We start from the raw sequence: 23,777 nt of genomic DNA, 5'->3' as shown, positions 1-23,777 counted from the left end.
AGAATTGTATACTGTCTCTATTTGTTTTTATAGCAAGTCAAAATGTTATTCATTGACAGATGATAATAATGTCAAAAGTAATTTTAAATTTAGAACACAGACAAAATAAACACAAATATTCATGAATTTATTACAATAGGTATACATAGGTAGGTATTTTTTTAAAGCTTGAATCAGTTTCAAATGTGGGTTTACTTTGATAAAAAAAAACAATAAAAAAGTAGGTAATAATGCTCACCATTTTTGATGAAATATTTTGTTTTTGTTTACATGATCACATATTGAATATTGTCATAGCAACCATTTGAATGAACATAGCTGTAGGTGTGTATAGATCTACCATCATAAATTGGCATTTCAGCGAGGGCGCTAGTATGACATTGAGAATATTACCATAACTAACAAAAAAATGGTAATTTATAATTTTTTATTGGTAGTAGATTTCTGTACAAATATTATGCAATCCATAATTCGAGAAACATGTTGTAAAATTAAATGGCATTTGTAACAAATTTATCCTCGATAGACAATTTTAGTTTCAAATTCGACCGGCTGCCAACTTATGATGGTAGATCTTTAGTAGGTATAAGTATTAGTCTATGGGTATAAGTAAAATATGTATCTACTGCCATCTGGTGGCAGTCAGCAGATTTAATATACAAAAACTGACCACAGACAATGATACTATTAATTTAATAACAATAAATTTAGTTAGGTTATGATATTGTGTTGACAAGCAAAAGTTAAATCTCTGAATAAATTATTATGCAATGGTAAATACTAATATTTTAAAACACCTAGCAACATAATAAATGGATTGAAGAATTTGTCTGTTTGTTCCATTGCATTTTGATTTAAAAAATCAACTAAAAGATTCCATCTGTAACTATGGTGACTGACAAACAAAAGCATTATTGTTTACTACATTGGTACCTTTTATTTTTCACAATTTGGATAAAAGTTTTTAATCGAATTGCGAAGAATTTTCAATAAACTATTAGATAAAAGCAATGGAGTTTCCAACAAGAACTGGAGGGTCTGAAGAGAGTGAATCCTTCGTATCAATACAGAGGTAATGCCATGAATTTATTTACTTTTTATGTACTTACTTACCTATGTTTTTTTAAATGGTGATAATGCTAGACGGCAGTAACTTGCCTGCGCGGTATAGACTTTTACAGCGCTTTTCGGGTTGCGCGCGCTTCCGTTTTCCTGTCCATACATACGGGCTTCCCGATACAAACCGGTTTGCGCAGGTAAGTTTGTCATAAAACATGAGCGTCTTTATCGGCGATTAATATAAAATTAGTCATTTAATCATCTTCATCATCGTTAACAACCAAGGATATGTCGTACTTTACTCCAACGATTCTCTTCACCAATCCTTATTCAAAGTAGTTGTTCGTCAATGCAGTATTCCAACCAGGTGGTACTTAGTCCTCAGGAGCTTCATCCAGCCAGCAAATTTTTGGCCTGCCTTTTCTTTTTCGACCTATTGTATTGATCGTCATTACTTTCTTTATTGTCGACACCAGTCTTTCTCAAAGTGGGCGATAACGCCCCCTTGTGGGCGCTGGAGGTTTTCAGGGGAGCAGTAGAAGGCTCAAAGAAAATTAAGGGGCGTTAAGGAAATCTAGAGGGGCGATGACAGACAAATTCTATCTATAAAAATCCGACGGAATGCTTGGAGTCCCATATAGACGGTTAAATTAAAGTCGATTATGCATGTAATAATGTGGATGCAGCTTTATATTTCATGTTACATGTACATGTACGTTTCATGTATGTTTCATGTACGGCTGTTTTTAAGTGAATTAGAGCCTGATATTGACAAACTCGTCGAAATGCATCAGATTCATCCTTCACATTAGATAAGTTTAAAATTCAAAGCCATCTTTTAATGTTAATAAAAATACTTCTAAATATGATTAAGTATGAGTTTTATTTCCTCTCATTGAAACATTCTTCGATCTCAGAAATAGGAGATGGGTCACACCCTATCTATAATATCCATATAATAATGCAAGTTTATAAATTATACTTGCAATAACTGTTTTTAAGATTCGCAACAGATGGTAATGTAAAAAGGTAAGTTAAAAAATATGGGGGGGCACTAGATTTTTTTTTAGATCTCAAAGTGGGCGGTGGTCGAAATAAGTTTGCCAACCTGTGGTCTACACGGTGACTTAGCCGGCGCAGTCTCCAAATCTTGATTGATTGCGCTGGAATCCATACAATCTGTAGACCTCAACATGGTAGCTTTACATCCAATCGTTGAATCTCTGGTAAAGGCTTTCTTTTTCAATAAGAGTTCATTAATTTTTATGTTCGGGATTTCGATATGTAGGTGAGCAGGCTATAAAGTGTAACACCTATAGCCTTACTAGTATCTGCATGGCTTCAAATCTCTTCGCTCTTTCACGTATATATCCATCCTCCCGACTCCCACTTTCATCCTTTACACTACATACAGTGATTATTATTATGTTGGTTGTAGAATAGTCATCCTGATTAATTAAATATGTATATTAATTTGTACATTATAGCTCGTTTACACGTGCATGGATTTACTGGCAACAATAGTGTGTAAAATAAAACTATCGCGACAGTAGCAGTAACAGTTACTGTCGCGATAGCTTTATTTTACACACGAAAGTGCTAATATATTGTCAACCTCATTCTTCAAGCATAAGCAAATGTGTTTGTTGTCATTGTGTGGTGCTATTTGATAGGTTCGGACAGGTTGTGAAAATTGATAGACATCAAAATGCTAGTTTGCGAATTTTTTCCCTTTCCTTTAAAGTTGTTATTTTGTCATTTACGAGGTATCGTCTCTCAACCCACGATACAATACATTATTGATATTGGTGTCTAATATTAATAATCTTCTTTATTATTAGATGGTATGCACCGAGGGAAAATCAAGATCCACCAATAGTCCTGGAGCCGGAGCATCCACACATGCAGAAGTTCCAAGCGGTGCTTAAGGAATACTTGGAGAAAGAAAATAATCGCGTGAATCTTGAAATCCTTCAATTGGTCAGAACGTTTTCAAGTTTTAATAGTATTGTAGGAAAACTTTAGAAGTGCGACAGATTTATCAAAACGCTGATCTAGTTAATCAAACATTTTTAGAATTTCAACAAAATAATTAAATTAGTATCATTCTCCTGTTACAGTAAAAAGTAACAAAATCTTCCATAATGTAATATCTGATATTCAGATAATTGAGGTGCAAACAATTGAGTATGTACATATATAGAGTTTTCACAGTTTTACAGTAAATACAAAATTATATTTCTCCTGTTACATTAAATAGATACCACAAATCTAACATTATGTAATGCCTAGAGTTCATTTAAAATTCAAGTAATTTCAGTTCAGACAATGGAGTTTGTACCACTGTAATACACAATGAGATTAAATAATGTCAGTGAGATAAATTTTATTTTTTGCAGAAAGCTAACCTCAAAAGCAATAAACGTCAATATGAAGTGGAGGGATATGAGATGTTTGCAGTGGAAGAAGACGTTCGCAATCAGCGTGTAAGTCAATATGATAATATAATAATTATAATTTATTCAAACGTTGACTATTTACCATTGGTGGGATTAGTATTTTCAGAATGGTTGTAACTTATAAGACATCAGGGTCATATGTTCTCAATATCCGTCCAATCGGTAAAGTTCTAAGGAATAAGGAACCCCGGGCACTCACCTGATGTTGTAGGTACGTCCCTCACTCGTACACGACTTCATTTTTTGTATAACACTGTAGATATTAATGTTGCATATTACCCGGTGGAGCGAACTCGATTAAATGCTAGCAGCATCAAAGTTGTTAACCTATTGGAGACAATCGGTGCCAATTTGATGCCACTGTTAACCAAGTGATTCTAGATAAACGGCATCAAATTAACGCCACCTGTCCTTGGTAAATTGGTAGAAATGTATTTTTTTTACTTTATAAATATATTTTCTTAAAATTCTACAAATTCTCATACATATTTCAAAAGAGAAATATAAATTGAAGTCTTTCAATACCTACACATGTTTTAAAATAATATTGAAATTTAACACATACTTAAGAGCATACATAAGTGAAATGGCAAATAATTTTCAACAATAGGTGGGATGAAATTTTGCATTCGTCGCCAATCGCCGAGCGGCATTCGAGGTGGGAGCACGTCGATTTTTTTTGGTTATGGCGTCGTAAGAATATATTATTATACCGTGCAAAGAAGACTAAAAAACGTTATGACTGTACTCGAAAAAGAAAACATGTCAATGAATATATTATTATTATTACTAATATAACAATAAACATAACACTAAATGGACGAATGTTGAATTTTTTCACAAATTATGATCCGTTCGGCACGCGTCATTAGCACAATCCGTGCGTCGCATAGTTACGATCTTTTTAGACCATGCCTCAGCTGAGGTATAGCCTTAATAAAAAAGTTGTAGCAGTTTCAGTAAACTCCTGTCAAATTTACTACAAAATTTAATGTAGTTATTGGTCCACCTTTTTCTCCTTTTAAATCTGTCTTTAATGGGTTAAGTCACTGAGTACTATGTGCCCAGGGAGAGATAAGGATTTTATAAAGACTTTGTAAATGGACGACCTTTTAGCAATATTGTATTATCTAGGAACACGGCCTGATTCATGAATTGCTCAAAATATTGATATTAAACAATAATTTGTAAAATGCGGTAGTATAGAGTACCATCTAAAGACGTCATCAGTGTACTAAGTTGTTTCTGTTGTGCTGTCACTCCATTGTACTTTACATTTTTTATTGTCAGGTACATTGATTCTGTTTTTAGAATGAAATTATCCAATATGAAGCGACATTAGAAAATGCGGTGAAGATGAGAGCGGAGAGAGAAGAAAATTTGAGTTCACACAGAGTGAATTACAAAGAATGTGTTGAGAAATTAAATCAAAAGAAGAAAAAAGGTAAAATTTTAATATTATGATAATGTGACATTATAAAATTGTCATTTTGTTTTCTATAATCAAGATTCTCTTTGACAATTATTATTATAACATAGGGATATTATAAAAAATGTTTTACATAATATGTAACACTGCGCTACATCACTGAATGGACATCATCACCAGGCACAACTAAAGAAGGTATCCACCCGATACGGACTGCATATTTTTTGGATTGTTAAAATTACTTTTATCTTGAGTATGGTTCACATATCACAATGTATGATGCTACATCACTGAATGGACATCATCACCAGCCACAACTAAAGGAAGTATCCACCCGGTACGGACTGCATATATATGGATTGTTAAAATTACTTTTATCTTGAGTATGGTTGACATATCACAATGTATGATGTCAAAGAATATAATAATATACACATTGGATTATGACAGCCATACTGGATGAAAATAATTATGACTATGGTCATATTATTATAAATGTTACTTGTGATCGCTTAAAAGATTTTTTGTTTTCATATTATATTATAAAAAATATATATTGTACATAATAATATATTATATTCTTTTTAACACTACAACAGGCCATGAGGCCCATGGACGGTAATGTAGTGAAACAGTGGTGTAGTTAGTAATAGAAGTGAAACAATGACAAAACACCCAGGCTTTGAGAAAATCATATAACTTAACAGAAATTAAACCGGCAATAACAGAAATTGAACCTGGATCACCCGGATAAAAGGCCAGCGCCTTACACACTGGACTATATGGGCAGCCTTTGTACACCTTACAATATGACCACTAATGGACTGCAATTTTCTTATTATTTGTAAGTCATGTATGCGTGTGTCACGTAGCGTGCGACCAGCAGATATGACTGAGGACCACTTGTTCTTTCTTCACCTTCCTGAATACATTCTTAATGATCAAGCACTCTGCTATGTTTATAATAAATGATTAATAAATGTTTGTATATTCTAAAGAGACTGAACTCGTCAATGAATTGGAGGAACTCCATTTGCTGTGCAAGCAGTACGAGGCGTGGCAAGAGGAAACTGACGCCGAGTTTGCCGTTAATCAACGCATATCGGAGAAAATGGCTGAAGAAAAAAAGCGACACGCCTTAGAGAAAAAAGATTTGGTAAATATATAGAAAATGGTCATAGAGTTTGGAATGATGATTGTGGTAAAAAAAAACCTTGGTGAGCATTATTTTTTCTTCTGGTTCTGCTTCTGTAGTCGTTATTTTTCCCGTTGATGCGACCACTCTGAACAATAGCTTGTAATCTGTAAAGCGAGGATATTTTTCTTCTTCGGTGACTCCGACATGCTTTTATTCTTTCTTGAAAGATTAGTTACAGTACCTACTTATTATTGTTTCCTATAATGTACCTGTTTCTCAATCTTTTTTCCAATAAAATTGTAATATGGTGGTGTCACATGAAATAAAAATATCCTTTGGTGCAGTTGCCGAGGCTCGATACCATGCTTACAGTAAGCATAATTTCCTCGCCAGATACAGTTGCTTTACCTGTCAGCTACTGGCGTAGAGAGAAGAGAGAGAAAAGTAAGTATTTATATTGTCGAACAAGAGCTCTTGTCCACGTGTTAAAACTGTGAATTAACAAGCCTGCTGTGAACTAACAAGGAATGCCCCCAAATTTATAATTTAATTTTACGCTTCTGTGGTATACAATTCTATCAATTTACATAATTTGATGCTTTTTACAGTAAAAATATGTCCAAAATGACCAGTGATGTTAGAAATAATATTAGTAAACTTTTGGTTTATTTTGAAGAAGAAAAGAAGTCGCATCTAAAAATAGATCCGATACATTATTTAAACACGCGTTGCTGCCATGACAGGTACGTCACTGAGAAGTCTTCTATACGCGACTACAGCGACTTCCTGTTATCGACGAGATCTTGTTGTCGGACAGTACTTGCCTAGATACAAACCAAAACATAATAATAATTGTTTTTATTCTACGTAGGCACCTATGAAAACTGTATAATTTTATTTAACATATCCAGACTTTCTGGTTGTTGAAGTTATATTCTGTTATTGAAAATCTTGAGTCTTTTGCGGTATGTCCACATCTCAAAAGTTTTAAGATTATTAATTATGTCTTATGTTTTTATACCGTAAAATAATAGGGGCAGTTTATGGCATACTTTACTATAAATGTACTGCATTGTGAGTAAGGTTTGATATTTACTGTTGGCGATAGTAGTCATAGACAATATTATGTAAATTTAACGAGTTTACTTCTTGCTCACAGGGAGAAATGGTATCTGCATACCTTACTCTCACTGTAGTGCCTGCCACTTGTAACAAGAAATAAATTCAATAGTAGAATAGCATTCTTATAAAGACATTTTTGTCCTGATTAGGATATGATGATGTTCAAACTCACGACAGAAGTGTGGAAACTGGAGTCTCAGATCACTCTGCTAGAAGACCAAACCCAGGTAAAAGTCCAAGAGCTGGAGGCAATGGGAACGATCGTGTCGGACGGGATGGTCGATCTGCAGGCTTTGGAGGAAGAGCACAAGCGCCACATGCAGGCGTGGGGATCTGTCATAGTCAGCACCCAGCAGCATGATAAGATATGCACATCGATCAGTGACGAATATCAGTTGGCTAAATTTTATTACTTTTACGATATTTGAGGGATGTATTTTCAAAGTGAACTTATTCCACTACTTGACAAAAATTAGTTATGAATGCCATAATTATAGGATAAAATAATTTTGAACAAGTATTTTTTGTAGAAAAATCAACTTCCAAATCTGTGTTAGTTACAAAAGTAACTTATTCCAAAACAAAAACCATAATATGTAACATCAACACCGTAAACAGTTTTTTGGCTATTGCCAATAAGAAAATTATTGGTTGAAATAGAATAAGTTCACTTTGAAAGTACACGCCTCATTTGAGTTGTTTATGATGACAGCTATGTCGGGCTATAAACACATCCACAAACAATTAAAAGATTCAAATGATGAATTTTGACGATCCGCAAATCATTTACTTTTATGATCTTATACTGTATTTTCTCCTGTTTCTTCAGTACTGCTTTAGCAGCTCAGACCGTTTCAAATCGTCTCCCGCAATTACATTGATATGGGTACTTGACACAAAGGCAAACCAAGTATGAGAGCAACAAAAATGCGAAAGGCGACATCATTCAGAAAGTTGTCATGACTAAGGGATAAACGTTATAAATAATAGAGCAGTCTATGTGGAATCATTTAGAGAGGGGACAATAGTTTTTTTTTTTCTAATTTCAATAATAATTTTCCCACTATATTTGGATGGGAGGCTTCTGGGACAGGCATATTTGTGATGGTCACCCTATGAAACAGAACACTGCTCATGTTTTCCCAATTGAAGGTTGGGAATATGGCCATGGTCAGATTGTTGACAAGTCTTGGCCAAAGCCGAGAGAACTAATAATTCCTCTATCAGTCTATTAGATTTTTTTATTTCTCATTTGGTCTAAGATTTTATTCAGGATTTTTCTTATCGCTATAATATGTTCCACGATGGCCGCGTGGCTTAAGCGTCAGCCTATAGCGTTGTGGGTCCCAGGTTCGAATCCTGGGTCTGGCAAGTACACATATTGTTTTTCAATTTGTGTATGAGTCAGAGTATGGACCTAATAGGTTGAGCAAGTGGCTGACATCCATATCTTGTAAAAACAAAATCTGTTAATACAAAATCTCCACTCCGTGGAGGCCCATGTGATCTTATTAGGATCGGACATGATCTAGCGTATATTCAGTCTGAATGAAAATTAAATTATTAAACTATTAATTGAGTCTATGTTGTTTTTCTTCTAGAAATATTCAAGTTGAATTTCAATCTCTCCTTGTGGGCATTGAGTCTATAAATAAAGAAATCGCTGAGGAAATGCAACGAAACGAATCTACCACTATTCTCAAAAAACAGTTGGCTTATGAGATTTCCAGATGTGCAAGATTAGGTATTAATATTTTTGTATTAAGTATACTAACATATAATACAACAATTATAATATTCTGTACAGGTAACCTACTATTACATTTTTACTTTCAGTTCAAATTGAAGAGAATAAGCAAACCAATTTAGATATAGCGATTGCTCAATCGGCAGCCGCCATTCAACTGATAGAACAAGATCTACATTTTGCTAAAATGGTAATCGGTGTGATATCTGGTACATTAATTTATAAACCCTCATATTGTTTAGTGTAACCCGTAGGTTACTCTCTAATAGATGGCAGAAAACTATTCGTTGAGATTTCATCTCGAGGGAGTGATGCTGGTAATTTAATAACAGGAATTTCATTTACGGCTGGATCCCACCAAGCACATTTTATTTTCATACTAATTTAAACATTCGATAAAGCATAATATTTTTATATTTTAGTGTTACACGGTTATGCAATTGATTTCTAATATATTGAGTGGGCTCAAGACTACAACGTTTTCAAATTTAAAATATATTTATTTTCACATAATAGTGAACTTTATAAATTATAAATTAAAGATGTTCACAACATGACATTTAAAAAACAAAGAAATAATATTAAAACAGTATATAATATAAAGAGTCTATACTTATGAGTCAATATCAACATCCGAAGCGATTTGGTTGAACCTGTTATTGCCCTCCCATTTGGCATCACCAATGGCAGGTTAGTTCTGCACCTTGGGAGAACAAACAACTGATGCTCCCGTTTTCTAAGATAGTTATCAGCGGGACACAGCAGGTCAATACTACCAAGAATCGCAGAGTTCTCATTTACGCCACGTATAGTCGGAAAAAATACGTGGCCAAAACATTGATGTCTTCTACGAGTAGCATTTAAACTACATTATGTAAGCATACCTAAGAGAAAGCCTAGTAAAGGAGTCTCAAAAATTTCTTTAGAATTCGCTCCACCATAATGTCGTATTTCAACTGATACGGGGCCCAAACGATCGACCCACTCTCAAGCCAGCTTCTAACTAGGGAGTTATAAAGGATTTTTAATACAGTAACATCCAAAAAGATCCGAGAAGTACGTAATACGAACCCCAACATTTGTATTGTCTTATGCTCCTTTGCCCAAAGATGGAACATCAGTTACATTCAATTAAATTACGTTTACAGCACGGTTCTCTAAGACGACTGTCAGATAATTAATTAGGAAGAGAAAATGGCATGTATTCTTGTATGTTCAGTGCTTTTTTTCTGGTCAAGCGTGTGTATGTTTTCTTTCTATTTACTTTTGATTTCCGTATTTACCTTTACCTTTACTTTACCGAAGCCTTATCACTTGTAGGGAAATATGTTTATCTAATTTTTCATTATTCTTTAAAATTATTATAGGGTCTGAGATGCCACGTCATATGGAGAGTGAACCATGTCCGCTTACATATTACTCAATAAGTACAGACATTCCAATCGTAATGATGGATTAATAATTGATTATCAGGTACAAGTCTTTAATCAATTCATGTTTCAGGAAACCTCGGGTCTCGCTAGCAGTTACAAAAGTGCAACGAGAGAATTCGAAAAAATATTAGAAGAGAAAGTGTCTCTGGAGAATGAAACCCTCAATCGATTGCAAGAGAGGCTCTCTGCCGATAAGGCAGTGGAAGGAATAGCTGCTAAAATTAGAGAACTTCGAGACGTAGCACGGAAATATGTATGAACATGATTTTTATTGTCATTACGTAGATTGTCCTTGATGGTTATTAAATTTGTTCTTTTGGGAATGTCCTAGAATGGACAGACACGCAGAAAATGTTGAAGTCAATACAACCGCCAGTTTTAGTCAAATGACTTACTTGGTGACTTCTTTGATGATTAAAATGCAGCATCATAGATGCATTATAGAATTTCAAATTACAAATCATGGAAAAAAGAAGCTAGCTACTAGAAACTAGCGCATCTATTCTATACACAAGACTGCCATCAGCGGCTATTGGCAGCCATCGAGGGTAGCTTTGAATTGAAGTATTTGCACTTAGTGTAACAATTACAATAAGTTAGTTGTAATTGTTACAATAAGTGCTATGTTTTAACAGCATTTCTCTAGGGTGTGCTAAATTTGAGAGCAAGATAGACAGTTTTTACTGTTTAGAAAGCTAACTTATTGTAACAATAAATTATAATACATACAAAAATATGAAAAATTACCCTTGATAGCTGCCGATAGCAGTCTTGTATATAGAATAGATCCCCAGGGATTGCAATTATACCGAATTACCGGTATTTCCAAATATGGTGAAAAATGTATGAAATTGAAGCAAAAAATGACCTCTGTGACCAAGTCAAGTACCTAAATCAATTTTAAGGTTAAATCTCTTTTATACACATCCTTTGTCTCATTACAGAGGATGGTGATCATTGAAATTGTGATTGTTAATTTTAACATTGCTGTTTTCAACATTATTCTGTAAATATGTTTTGGACAATTAATATTTCTTTATGTTTACTAATATGTTTAGTGTTTGAAGGTAGGACAAATTAGGCCAAATAATTTAAAAAAATTTTACACCACATCCGTGGGATAATCCAATGTTGGGAATAAAATCCATATGATTTTTCATACAAAGCCGTTACATGTTTGAATCCTATTTCACACCTATAACAGCGGTCCCCAACCGGTGGTACGCGGACCACCAATGGTCTGTGAGACAATTTTGGTGGTCCGCAGAGTAATTTGAATATATCTGCAATTTTCGTATTTATTAAAAAGTTTCAGTAGGTACCTATATTCTTATAATGTTTTTTTTTTGCAATTTTAGCCTTATTATGTCGTCAGTCCATATTTATATATAGATGTGTTAAAGAAGGAATAAATTGAATAAAGTTTGCTGTTCGGGATAAAATAAAATGCAAATATCGACACATTGATATTATTATTTGTAATTCTTGGAAACGGCCGATGTCGACACACCACTAAAGTAGAAACGCTCGATTTTTTCATGTTTTTTAACAATATTCCATTAAAACTTCATATTATTTCTTCACCATACTTTAGGCATATTGTTCTATTGAGATGGTACCGCAAGCATGACTGGACATCGTTCAGGAGTTGTTGCAAAAGTTAAAGACGTTGGACACCCAGATATCATGTTTACTCATTCCATTATACATCGTTAGCAACTTGCTGCGAAACAATTATCTTCAGAACTTCACGGAGTACTCTCTGATGCTATTAAATTGTAATCGTAATGAATATCTGTGTTAATAAGTTTATTTATTATATTTTTTTTATCATTATATTGACATATCGAATTTTCAGTGGGATTCAAGATTTTGAGTTTAGTGGTCCGCGAGGTCCAAAAGGTCCAAAACCGCTGACCTACTAAGATATGTAATGATATCAAAACTGCTCCTAGTCATATTAATTTAATTACACTGTCTTGTATTACTTGTATTCCTTCAATTCAAGTCCAGAGTATTGGTTGATTGAAAACAATGTATATTTAAATAAATATTTAGAAAAGAATATCTAATTACTAGCTGACCCGGCAAACGTTGTTCTGCCATATAAATTATGTCTAGTGAATATTTTGGTTGTTAAATAAAAAATAACGAATGTATCGTAAGTGTGTGGGGATGGGATATATGACAGAAAGAGGAATACAGCGCTGCAGACGATGACCGCCGATAAAAACAAAAAAACATCAACCATTCATTTTCTCAATTCAAAATGAGTAATGATGTTCATAATGAATGAATTACCTGTGACAGGATCTCGTTGTTTAATGTTTATGCAATATCCGTCTTGTCCCTTCGAGAAAATTAGCGGATATTGGAGAGCGTCGTATGAACGGTGTGTGTCAGCGATGAACTCCAGATTATTGTTTCTTCTTCGAATCACGATTTCTCGCGTCGATGTGCAGTCGCCAACCATGATTCCAGCAATGTCGTCAACAACAGGCACATTGAATCGACGCACGTGCTCTCCAGCTGGTGTTTTATCAGTATTGATGACAATAGCGTGATTGTCACTTTGCAATTCGTGCATGTGTGCTTTGCAGAATTTTAATAATTCATTGTGCTCATTCAACAGGGCGTCCAGTTCGCCGACGATGCGCCTGGCATTAGGCTATTGTAGCCGCAACGTGCATCCACATGATTGATGTCCTCACAGCCCATGAAGTAGATTTGTAAAAATTTATGTGGTTCGCTTGGCATTGGCAGCAATGAGCCTACTTTGTGGTATACTGGTTCTGGTGGTATCTCAATTTCTGGTAGTTGCACTTTTCCTGATGCGCAACACATCCCGGCTGACTCATGTTTGAATTTGAGCGCTTGACAATGGGGACATTCTTTGTCCATAGCACCAATGAGTACTTTGGGATGAGCGGAATATTCAATATCTGGCTCGTACTCGAATGCGAGACGAAGGAACGAAGCGGATGTAAATGTTCGATGTACTTGTTGGCGTTGTCGGTCATTTTCTCTGCGTGTGTTAACTACGAACCGGCGCGCTTGGCTCCGTTCCAATTGTCGTTGTTGATTTCGTTCAGCTCGTGCCTCTTGTGATTGGGATGCACGCAATTGCGACATGCTTACACGCACGTTTTTGTTATCTTGTTGGATTTGTTCGTCTGTTCTTTCTGCTCTACTATTTCGCATGTTTGTTGCTTTATTCGTTCGACGGCCCAAATGGCCCCCCTTGCGTCTTGATGGCATTGTGCACTGTAATACACGCACATAAAAATAGATAAATTAAAATAAATCGTACAAAATTTTGCACGCACTGCGTTGTGATATGCCGAATGAAATGTCAAAATGACGCGACACTTCTCTTGAATTCTTCTCGGATGTAGCGCCATCTGTCATTCAAAAACATAAATAATTTCGTTCTGTTTGAAATACGAACGACGGTAAAATTTGTTCATACAAAAATAATGAAATCGCGATTAAAAAATAAGAGGGTGGGGGTAGGAGGGTGAAAATTTGGGGTTATAGGTATTTTTTGATGCAAAATAATAAAAAAAATACAAAAACAAATTTTCAAAAAAATAAAAGAAAACATTTTCTGGATAGAGATACCCTAATCACCTAGCGGTATGAAATATACTTGTTGACCTATTCTCATACCTAACAAATATACATAAAAAAAATTATAAAAATCGGTTGAGCCATTTCGGAGCAGTTCGACCACAAACATCGTGACACGAGATTTTTATATATATAGAGATATTAATAGAATAAATTATAATATTCTTTCTAACACTCAGGCCATGCCATGTATATTGTGACCTCACCGGGATCGAACCCGGTGCCTCGGGAGGAGAAGTCAGTGCCTTACGCACTCGGTTATGACAGCCGTGAGAGTAATTTTTTGCATGTATGTTTGGGTTTGTGCTGTTCAAAAAAATTTAACAGTACTACAGTAGTAATGATATTGAAACTAGATCCATCTCGAGTAACACTTTATCACATGTTTATCACTAGGAAGTCGACATACTGAATTACGAAAATCAACATGCCAAAATATTGTTGGAAATTGAAAAATTGAAAATCAAAAACGTACAAAGTGACGAAATTATAACTGAAGAAAAGAAGAAATGCGATCTGAAGGAGGTCAATATAAAGGAGACGGAAAATAAAATGAAGGAAGTGCTGAATGATATTGATAGGAAGCAGGCTTACATCCACAAAGTCTTGAACAAGATAGCTGTGCTTGTTGCAAAACTCGAGGTGAACTGCTCAACTTTATACACTATAGATAATGATATTTATATAATATATTCTGTTTATAATATTGGGTAATAATATGAATACGTGTATTAATTAAGGCTCTAAGTACCAAAAAGTAGTATTGCCTGTAGTTACAAAATACCGAGTCATTGCAGTAAAATTTCATAAAGCAGACCTTTTGAAAAATGTGGTTTTACAGTGTGAAGCAATCACGGCAGCTTCTATAATTTTAGGTATTAAGTACTCGCAAGTGTCAACACACCATCGTCAGCCATTTTATATTGAATGAGGTTGACCACTGTAGTGCTATTTACACCATTATAAATAAAACAGGCCAACGGACTTACAACGTCGACAGGTTTAAATATTTTGCTGTATTTTTTTGACTTGCTTGAGGCACTTAGACCATAGTTGAAGTTATTGGCGTTAGTATGTAGAACACTTTTCTATAAAAATTACAGTTTTTTTGTTTTTGGTACTTAGCGCCTTAATTAATACACGTATTCATATGTGAATGATAAGTTCTAAGCCTTCAGCGAGTTATCTCGCTCTATGAGGCATACAAATTTCGCAAGTTATGTCATACGACTTTAAACTCAAATTACTAGCCACTGTCGATTGATATGCATAATCTAAAAAGTTAAACACACAGTGACATCTGTTTGAATAATTATGAAATACTAAATCACAAATTACCGATATTACAGTGATTTTAGTAAGAGATTCGGTCCACATTTGTGATGTTAAAAATCCATATCAATGCCATAGTATTATCGCGAGGCATAGAAAAGGTTAAGTAAGGTTAAAGTTGAAGAAAACTCTCTTCTATATAGATTGAGCCTAAAAATTATGAAAGTGAAGCGAAGAAAGGATCCTGGTCTACTGATTAGTGACTTTGCATTCCAGGTTCATTTGAAAACCACTTCACACTAAGTCTACTGTGATTTTTATTTTTCAATTAGCAAGACGTATGAAAAGACGATCCATCATGATAAGCAGCCAATAATACGACGCTTCAGCATTATTATGTAGTTTGCGTAAACACAATGAATATCAAAAGTTGCAGCCATTGCTTGAATTTGGAAATCAGTAATGCCAAATTAGTTAATATATCATTGTCATTGGCCAACTTATCTTCCAGGGCAGTGAGATGGATCCTGTTCAAAGAAAGATCCAATCGTTGGAACGGGAGATTGCAGAGTCAACAAAGCAGAGCAAGCGTATGCAGCAAGACTGGCTGAGGATTCAGAGCCAAGTGGTGGAGCTCACCAACCAATATCAAGTGCAGCAGGCTGACCTAAACACGATTCAAAGACGTGAGATCCTTTTTTTTGGACTATGTATTCCTGCATTCGGTAGGTACTGTTAATCATTGGTTGCCATTCTATTACAAGGAAGAGTAGATGTCTAAAAATGAGTATTTATCTCAGAGTAATAATATTAAGAGAGTGGATATTCTTCAGCAAAATGATCTCATGTTTTTTGCGTATAACGCACAGTAGAACCTCAATTTTATTATTATTAACTTAACTATAAAACGTTATACCACCATGTTGCTTCTCACTACGGCTACAAAATTTAAACACAACATAGGTAACCATATTTTCTACTAAATTAAATAAAAATTGTAGTCTCTCCGCTTGCATGAAAGATGCACTATTATTTTAAGTTATACAATTTATCATTTTTGACCTAATAATTTAGCCCCTTCAGGTCAAGGAAACGTATCTCATTTTTCTCTCATACAGGAGAGCCCAAGTAAATTTACATGTCACTTTGACAATAATTTGTTATTTTATGTTCAGTACCGATTACAGAACCTAAATTGATTAAAACTGAGATACGTTTATTTGACCGTAAGCAGTCGAATTTTAAATTTTTTTTTATTTGTTTCTTTATTAAACACCACAATAGGCCGTGAAGCCCAATATTATTGATAAAACTCCCAGGCTTGAGGAATTTACGTATTAGAATATGTAAATATATTTTGACCTCACTGGGAATCGAACCCAGAACTCCGGGATGGAAGGTCAGCGCCTTACGCACTGCACCACGAGAGCCGCCTATTAATTATTTGCGAATAATGATAAAATTCATTTGTAGAGATACAGATAATGAACCATAAGAACTCAAAGCTGGAGAATAAAAAAAAGCAATTGATGCAAGAGGAGATACTGGTTCAACGCTCCCTGGACCACTGGCAAAGTCAAGTCGACCATTTTTACAAGAGAAAGTTCGAAGACCAAGTTCGCAATCAGGAAATGGAAGCCGAGTACAATACTGTGACGCTTGAATGCATGGCACAGTTGAAGGTAAAACTTTCTTATGGGTTTCAAGGTTAGTTTATCTGCACCGATCGTGAAATGTTATTTTGGATTGTTTACAGGGGTCGTTGTCGATATAGAATAAATCGTATTTTTCGAGTTGTCGACAATAATAATTATTAGTGATCGACAGTGGGGTCGTTGGCCACTTAGAATTTTATTTATTCCTTTTTGTTCATATCGATCTTGCCCGATGGACAGGTGTAGACTTGTAAATGGTCACTCTTTTGTTGAAGTCCAACGAAGCAACAACTTTACTGTTATATTATTATAATATTGTCATTGCATGCCACTTACCTCCAATGTGAAATCCAAATTCTTGATTTTTTTCTATATCATCGACAAAAATGTCCAATGTACCATCTTGTTCTGGTTTAATGTTATATAAAAAAACAAAATCTCCAATGTGATGGATAGCAAATAATATGATAAAAATAACTCCATTGTGCACATCGAAGAAATTGTGCACACACTCGTGATGTTGAATTGCGGCACATTTGCGTTATTCAATTACTTGCTAACTTCAAGACATTCTATGTTTCATGTAGAGATACGTCAACCATACCCATCAATAAAAAACATGTCTTTAGACCAAATTTTTTGGTGGCACTCATAAAATAAACAAATGAATAGTAAAAAAATCTTAGAATTCAAATACATAGAAGTTAGTTTTACAGCCATATTCAATTATTTGTCAATACATACATTTAAACATAATATAATATAAACTATATTTTTGTAGCCATAAACATAACACATTAACATGTTCGATAGTTTTAATAAATAATAAGAGAGATTCGGAGCAGTGCCAAGCAAGAGAAATCAATGCATTGGACTTGATGTATATTAGTACAATTGACAATATCAACCATAACAATCACATTCGCCTGTGTAATTCGGACGCAGTAGAAGAAGCCGCATCTGTGCATATTCAAGATTAATCAGTAGAAACTGTGGGATAAAATTTTTGATATGTGTATTACTCACGTATTTTTCTCCTTAGGAAGCTGAATTGGAAGCCATGAACATTGAGGAAGAAATTGCGGAGCTTGAGAACGATAAAGAACAACTTGCAGTCGAAATACACAAAATTAGAAAAGAGGTTTTGTCATGGGAGAAAAAGGTTTGAATTAATAATATTATATGGTAGGTACCTATTTATTTTAATTAATTTTAAGGGGGTATGCATACTGATACTTATTCAAATAATTTGGCTTAAACATTAGTTAGCGGATATTCGGATTATGCACACATGTTGGTCTGCACAGGTAGTGAAGCTTGCACCACGCACTGAGGCAAACTGACAAGTGACAGCTGTCAAATATTTTGGAAAGAGAAATAGTCAATATAGTTTCAGACAAAGCAATATTGTATTGATTACCGATTATCTATGCAAACACCAACCAAAAAGCAGCAATTGCAATAATTTTGATGACGTGAAGTAACGCCGCCATCTTAGTTTCTTGGATGTTGCCTTGCAATCATTGGTAATGATTTTTTAAAAATTATTTGCCAATATTGAGTATGATTTGTTGTTTTGTTGGTCTATAGAGCATTATGGCGGTTGAAACAAAACAAAAGGTTGATGAGGCGAAGATTGCTACGGGAGAAATGGGACATATGAGAACGGAAATTCACAGAATGCAAGTGAGTTGATCACATTATTTTATTTCAGAAAAAAACATTATTAAACTGTTGTACATTTTTACCGATCGACATAATAAAATAAATAGGTGCTACACTTTTTATTACAATGAAAATATGTAGCCAAACTTTGATTTGATTTGAGAAATGTAGCAAATTGTTGATAGCAATGATAATATAATAAGTATTTCACTTTACAATTTTATTATAATTATTGTTAGGTCAAACAATAACAATTTGTTAGTTGCATAAGATCAATCAAGTCGATGAGGACGTACTGACATATTATTCAAGTTAACCGTACTTTAGACCTCAGGAACAATAAATTACTTTGATTACCATAATTTCATATTAGTAGTATCCATACCATATTAGTAGTCGCTAAAGACCAGCGGCAGGGTGTATACGGAGGAGCTGGCATGACTTGGGAGGATGTAAGAAGACTCAAGAGGAGCTACAGGGATTCTTAGAGGCTTCGTATGGTGACCATATATACTCAACATGGACTAAAAAGAAGATGAATATTTTCAAAAATGATTAATTTTTTATTAGGATATTTTTTAATTTATTTATTTGCTTAGTAGGTATCTATTTTAAAATACATAATGCTTAGAACCAAAAGACAATTGAAGGAGGTTGTATTTAATTTTACGAGAAATGGATGATAGCCATTTGCCCAACCTATTAGGTTCATACCCTGGGTCCAAACACACATTGAAAAACAACTTGTGAATTTTACAGACCCGGGATTTCAACCCGGGACCCACGACATTATAAGCCTGACGCATAACCGCTCGGCTGTTGTGGGTAAAAAAATAACATAATATTTTTGTTATTAGGTAATAATAATAATATTAATTAAAGTCATGTATGTACCCAATATTTATGAAAGGTGCGTCACGCAGAGGTGTCCCGTACAGTGGAGCGGCTTGCGTTAGACCTGGCCCAGTCGGTTGGGAGACGCGAGGCGGCCGTATCGAGGGCCAGGCCGAGAGCTGCTCCTGAATTCACCCGAGACATTTTGTATAAGAGGCTTAAAGAGAAGAAAAATGATATCAGAAAGGTCCACCAGGTTAGAACTTAATTTTTAATAAACGAATTCTTTGCAATTTTATTGATATTTATGGTTATTTTTTTCTTTTTGTATCTACTGTGGTACGAGGTATGGATTCAATTTATTGTGAATGGATAGTATTGTTTAGTTCATTCATAATTGACCATTTCAAGCATGAAACATGTATGACTCGTATTTGAACCAAAACATTTACATAATAAAGCAGACGATGTAGACATAAAAAAAAGAAGTAAATCATCATTATTTAGAATATTTATATAAACATGCATACTTATGGCATATGCACATAATATTTATAAACAGCTATAGACCAATAACTATATAGCCACCATGTTTCAATGCGTCAACGTATACAATATAAATTTTTCTGTGGCGATTTATTCAACCGAACTAAAGGTTATGCAGAATCTCAGAAGTGAAGAACACTCCCTTTTGTTATAGTCCAAATACTTGGCTTATATCATCAGTGCATCTATTCTATACCCAAGGCGGCTATAGGTGGCTATCGAGGGTAGTTTATCGTATATTTTATGTATTGATGCGGTTAATAACTGTTACAATAAGGTAACGATCTGAACTGTCACCTCTGTTGGCTGTGTTAACTTTTAGAGTGTGATAGACAGTTTTGACAGTTGAGATGGCTAACTTATTGTAACAATTATAATAACTCAATACATACATATCACAAACTACCCTCGATAGCCACCGATAGCAACCTTGTATATAGAATAGATGCACAGAGCTTGAATGGAAACTGCAATACCATCTAAAAATGAATAAGGAGGTTCATTTCAGAAAACATGTTTCAAAACCAACCTCAATAATATTATTGTCTTTTGGGGGTTTTTATGTGTTACGCCACCCCACTGACAGCAGTTGATTAATTACATTGATATCATATTATATTTTGTCTGGCAATGGTGGAAATCTTGCAATCAATTTTTAACTAACTTCCCGACTAGCTAGACATTTGAAACTTTTAGAATATATCAGAACACGATGCCAATGCATTTTTTCAATACTTTTAGCCATCTTTAAGTAGAATTGATTTCATTTTCAATTAATTCTGTTTTGTATGAAAAGTTATTTCGGAAGAAATCCGTAAAAAGTAAAACTATTATTGGTTGCTAAGTGGGTCCTAGCAACTAAATTATAAATATTAATATATACGTGCGTTACTATAGAAATCAATATGACATTTTTTTATTATTTCTATCAAGTACAAATTTTTTTGATCGTTTAAGCTAGTCAAGTCAAGTTTATATGATTCAACAGAAAATTTTAAAATGTTGTAAGTATATAAAAAGTTCTTTTTATCTTGTAATTATTTATGTTATGATTTTAGGAAATTGAAATGAACAAAAACATGATAATAACACTGATGAAGGAGCAGAATTCCTTACAGCATGAAGTGGAGAAGAAGAAATCAGCCATATACCTAGTGGAGGATGATATCAGATCATTAGAGAAGCAGGTGCACGAGGCCCAATTAAAAAAACAAAAGGTTCATTATTCATTAGCTACATGTTACTAATAATACAAAATGTTACAATTTAATACGGATAACAATTAATAGGTGAACTGACATGCTAGTGACATTATCTTGTAAGTCTAATGTCACTGTGTGTCAGCGGTGAAGAGTGGAGGTAGACTATTAAGATCCAACATAATAATATACTGCGCACTTCGTTGTTTTAGGTGGGTTTGAAACTAGGCGCTTCAAATATTCATTCACTCCAAATTACCATGTATATGCCCACAATGGCCAAGCAGCTGACACATTGGCTTACAGTATCATGTGACCCAGGTTCGAATCCCGGGTCTGCCAATACACATAAAATTATGATCTTCTTAGGATTGGACATAATTCTAATTTTAATTTTGATATATTTGGGCTTGCAAATTCATTTCATTCAAACATTGTCATTAAACTAACATCAGGCTTTTTGCTTCTCTCTGCATCTCTCTGCACCAGCAAAAGTTCTTGTGATGATCTTGAGTCATTTTATAATGAATGAACTGAAATGAAATGAGATTGTGTTTGTTCTCATAATCCCATTGATTTCAGGCGATTTGCCGATAGCTGCAATCGGTTTCAGTTTCCGATTCGCCTTGCCGTTGTCATGGCAATGAGTAATTGCTTAAAAAGATAACAATTGCTCAGTGTGACAAAATTAAGTTATGCAATGAATGCTTCCCCTCGTCATTTTATGGAGCAATGAGCGGATAATCCAAAAACCTACAGGCAGATGGGAACAATTTCACAAAAATATTGTCTATGAAAAAGTATGAAAGATTATTTTCGGAGCAAAAGAGTGTAATCTAACCAAGCAAACACGCAATCAGAACTTATAAAGTCTTGACATTCTAGAGATGAGAACAAAATAACCCTTACATTATTTTGTTTTTATATTAAGTAAATAATATCTTTAACATAAGATTTATAATTAAAATTAAGGTTGCAATATGGAACAGTAGAAAATATACTAATTAAAACCACCCAGCGAAGCTGTGTACAAGCACTTACTAGTTTATCTGATTAAAATATCAAAGTATTACAGTTTTTTGGCGATTGCGTTATAATATTGATTGTGGAGGTAGACTGTCAATATTTAATTACATTGTAGGTACATTTTCATTTTCCTTGTTTCTAATATTCTGTTGATTATAGAATTTGGAGACAATTGTACGCTGCCAACATTATGGGAAGTACCGCACTTCGATAGCGAACGGGAGGACAAGACTGTACAGTGTGAAATCTGAACCATTGATTGTAATTGAATATCACAGGCTAAAGATACTCAATTCTCAGATGCAGGGACTCGTCAAGGAGCTTATGGATAGTTTTCCAGACAAAAAGATAGCTTTCAAGAGAGTCCTTGATATGCTGACCGTGGATGAAGAAGACAATGAATAAATTATTTATTGATTTGTTCATTCAGTACAGATTAATGGAATTTTGTCATAATTATGTTTATGTTTGTGAATTTTTGTAAGCGTGAGTTTAATGCCTATAATGAAATATATAATATATCAATTTATTATTTCGATGTCAATCACATAAGTCGAATTTTAACATTTTTTTAAAATTTTATTTCGTATTGTATTATTTCATATTTTTCTAAAAAAAATAATGTTGCATAAATCAATGACATATTTCGAAACAGACGATTTTTAAACATTAGGGATAGATTTTCTGGTTGCGATTTTTGCAGTGGACTGTACTTTGAAGATGCTGGTGGATTAGGGAACTAAGGGAGAGGGTTTAAACAGGATGCTAGACACTGACCTCTTGTGTTGAGAGGGCCGACGCATGCTGGAGCTGGTTCAGTGTTCACGCACTCATGCACTGGTAAACGGACAGTTCGGAATGTCACTCTCATGGTTTCACTTGGGTTTTGGGATAAATGATGATGACAAGTTTAGGAAGGATGTTAGACGCGACGTTCGCTCAAACCGTATCAGATTTGGCGAAACGAATGTTGAATAGATGCGTTTTAGGTGAGTTACTCTGTGGTTAACACGGTGTCGGTCGTATTGCATGAGATAGAGTGCTATAGGGTCTTAGTTTTAACAAGCCTAGGCACGTCGGCTGTCTTGAAGTAGGTAACTAAACTTAACTTGCAATCACGGTCGACTCATGACCCGTAACTGCTGACTTGCAACAATATATGGAGATTCGAGGTAGGTGGGAAGAAAGAAGTGCCTCCATAATTGGCCCCACCATTTTCATTGAAAAAAAGTCACTAGACTGCGTTTTGAAAAACATGCAATATTGACTTATGTGATTGTTCCCACCATTACAAACATTTATGTTAATATTATATTTGGTGAAAATGGTTACTTACAATAATAATAATAATATGTAGGTACCTATGTAATTTATACGAAAACTCTTTGCAGAAACGGTAATGTATGCGAATTAAAAAAATATGTAATAAGTAGTTATGTATATAAAATCAATGAAGTTCCACTTAGATTTAATTAAAAAATTAGATATAAATTCCATATAAATATTTTATATAAATAATTACGGTGAGTAGTGTTACCCCTCTGTCCCAGGCACTCCTTGAAG

General features: G+C 34.4%; 2 protein-coding genes across 2 annotated transcripts; both read left to right on the top strand.

Moving 5' to 3' along the window:
• The first annotated feature begins 689 nt into the window (after window positions 1–689).
• Window positions 690–16,800, top strand: LOC147070290 (coiled-coil domain-containing protein 40-like). The gene is made up of 11 exons (XM_085949641.1): window positions 690–1,072; window positions 2,901–3,039; window positions 3,459–3,545; window positions 4,830–4,962; window positions 5,946–6,103; window positions 7,357–8,951; window positions 9,044–9,144; window positions 10,458–10,640; window positions 14,414–14,659; window positions 15,801–15,975; window positions 16,763–16,800. The coding sequence occupies exons 1-6, from the start codon at window positions 1,011–1,013 to the stop codon at window positions 7,633–7,635; spliced, it is 858 nt and encodes a 285-aa protein (XP_085805767.1). The 5' UTR covers window positions 690–1,010; the 3' UTR covers window positions 7,636–8,951; window positions 9,044–9,144; window positions 10,458–10,640; window positions 14,414–14,659; window positions 15,801–15,975; window positions 16,763–16,800.
• Window positions 14,570–22,619, top strand: LOC147070289 (coiled-coil domain-containing protein 40-like). Its single transcript, XM_085949939.1, has 8 exons — window positions 14,570–14,659; window positions 15,801–15,975; window positions 16,763–16,971; window positions 17,987–18,106; window positions 18,535–18,630; window positions 19,520–19,699; window positions 21,048–21,176; window positions 22,374–22,619. The coding sequence occupies exons 1-8, from the start codon at window positions 14,570–14,572 to the stop codon at window positions 22,617–22,619; spliced, it is 1,245 nt and encodes a 414-aa protein (XP_085806065.1).
• The last annotated feature ends 1,158 nt before the right edge of the window (window positions 22,620–23,777 follow it).

The sequence above is a fragment of the Rhyacophila brunnea genome, unplaced genomic scaffold (genome assembly GCF_057557595.1).
Source record: "Rhyacophila brunnea isolate RB1 unplaced genomic scaffold, BYU_Rbru_1.0 scaffold_22, whole genome shotgun sequence".
NCBI classification, from domain to species: domain Eukaryota; kingdom Metazoa; phylum Arthropoda; class Insecta; order Trichoptera; family Rhyacophilidae; genus Rhyacophila; species Rhyacophila brunnea.
This window is presented reverse-complemented; position numbering and strand designations above follow the sequence as displayed.

Bases quoted from the DNA above. Each gene is read 5' to 3' on its own strand.
- LOC147070289 (XM_085949939.1), top strand. From the start codon at position 14,570: ATGAAGGAAGTGCTGAATGATATTGATAGGAAGCAGGCTTACATCCAC. The intron at 14,660-15,800 runs GTGAACTGCTCA...CTTATCTTCCAG, and splicing joins TGCTTGTTGCAAAACTCGAG to GGCAGTGAGATGGATCCTGT. The intron at 18,107-18,534 runs GTTTGAATTAAT...GTTGGTCTATAG, and splicing joins TTTTGTCATGGGAGAAAAAG to AGCATTATGGCGGTTGAAAC.
- LOC147070290 (XM_085949641.1), top strand. From the start codon at position 1,011: ATGGAGTTTCCAACAAGAACTGGAGGGTCTGAAGAGAGTGAATCCTTC. The intron at 1,073-2,900 runs GTAATGCCATGA...CTTTATTATTAG, and splicing joins TCCTTCGTATCAATACAGAG to ATGGTATGCACCGAGGGAAA. The intron at 3,040-3,458 runs GTCAGAACGTTT...TATTTTTTGCAG, and splicing joins ATCTTGAAATCCTTCAATTG to AAAGCTAACCTCAAAAGCAA.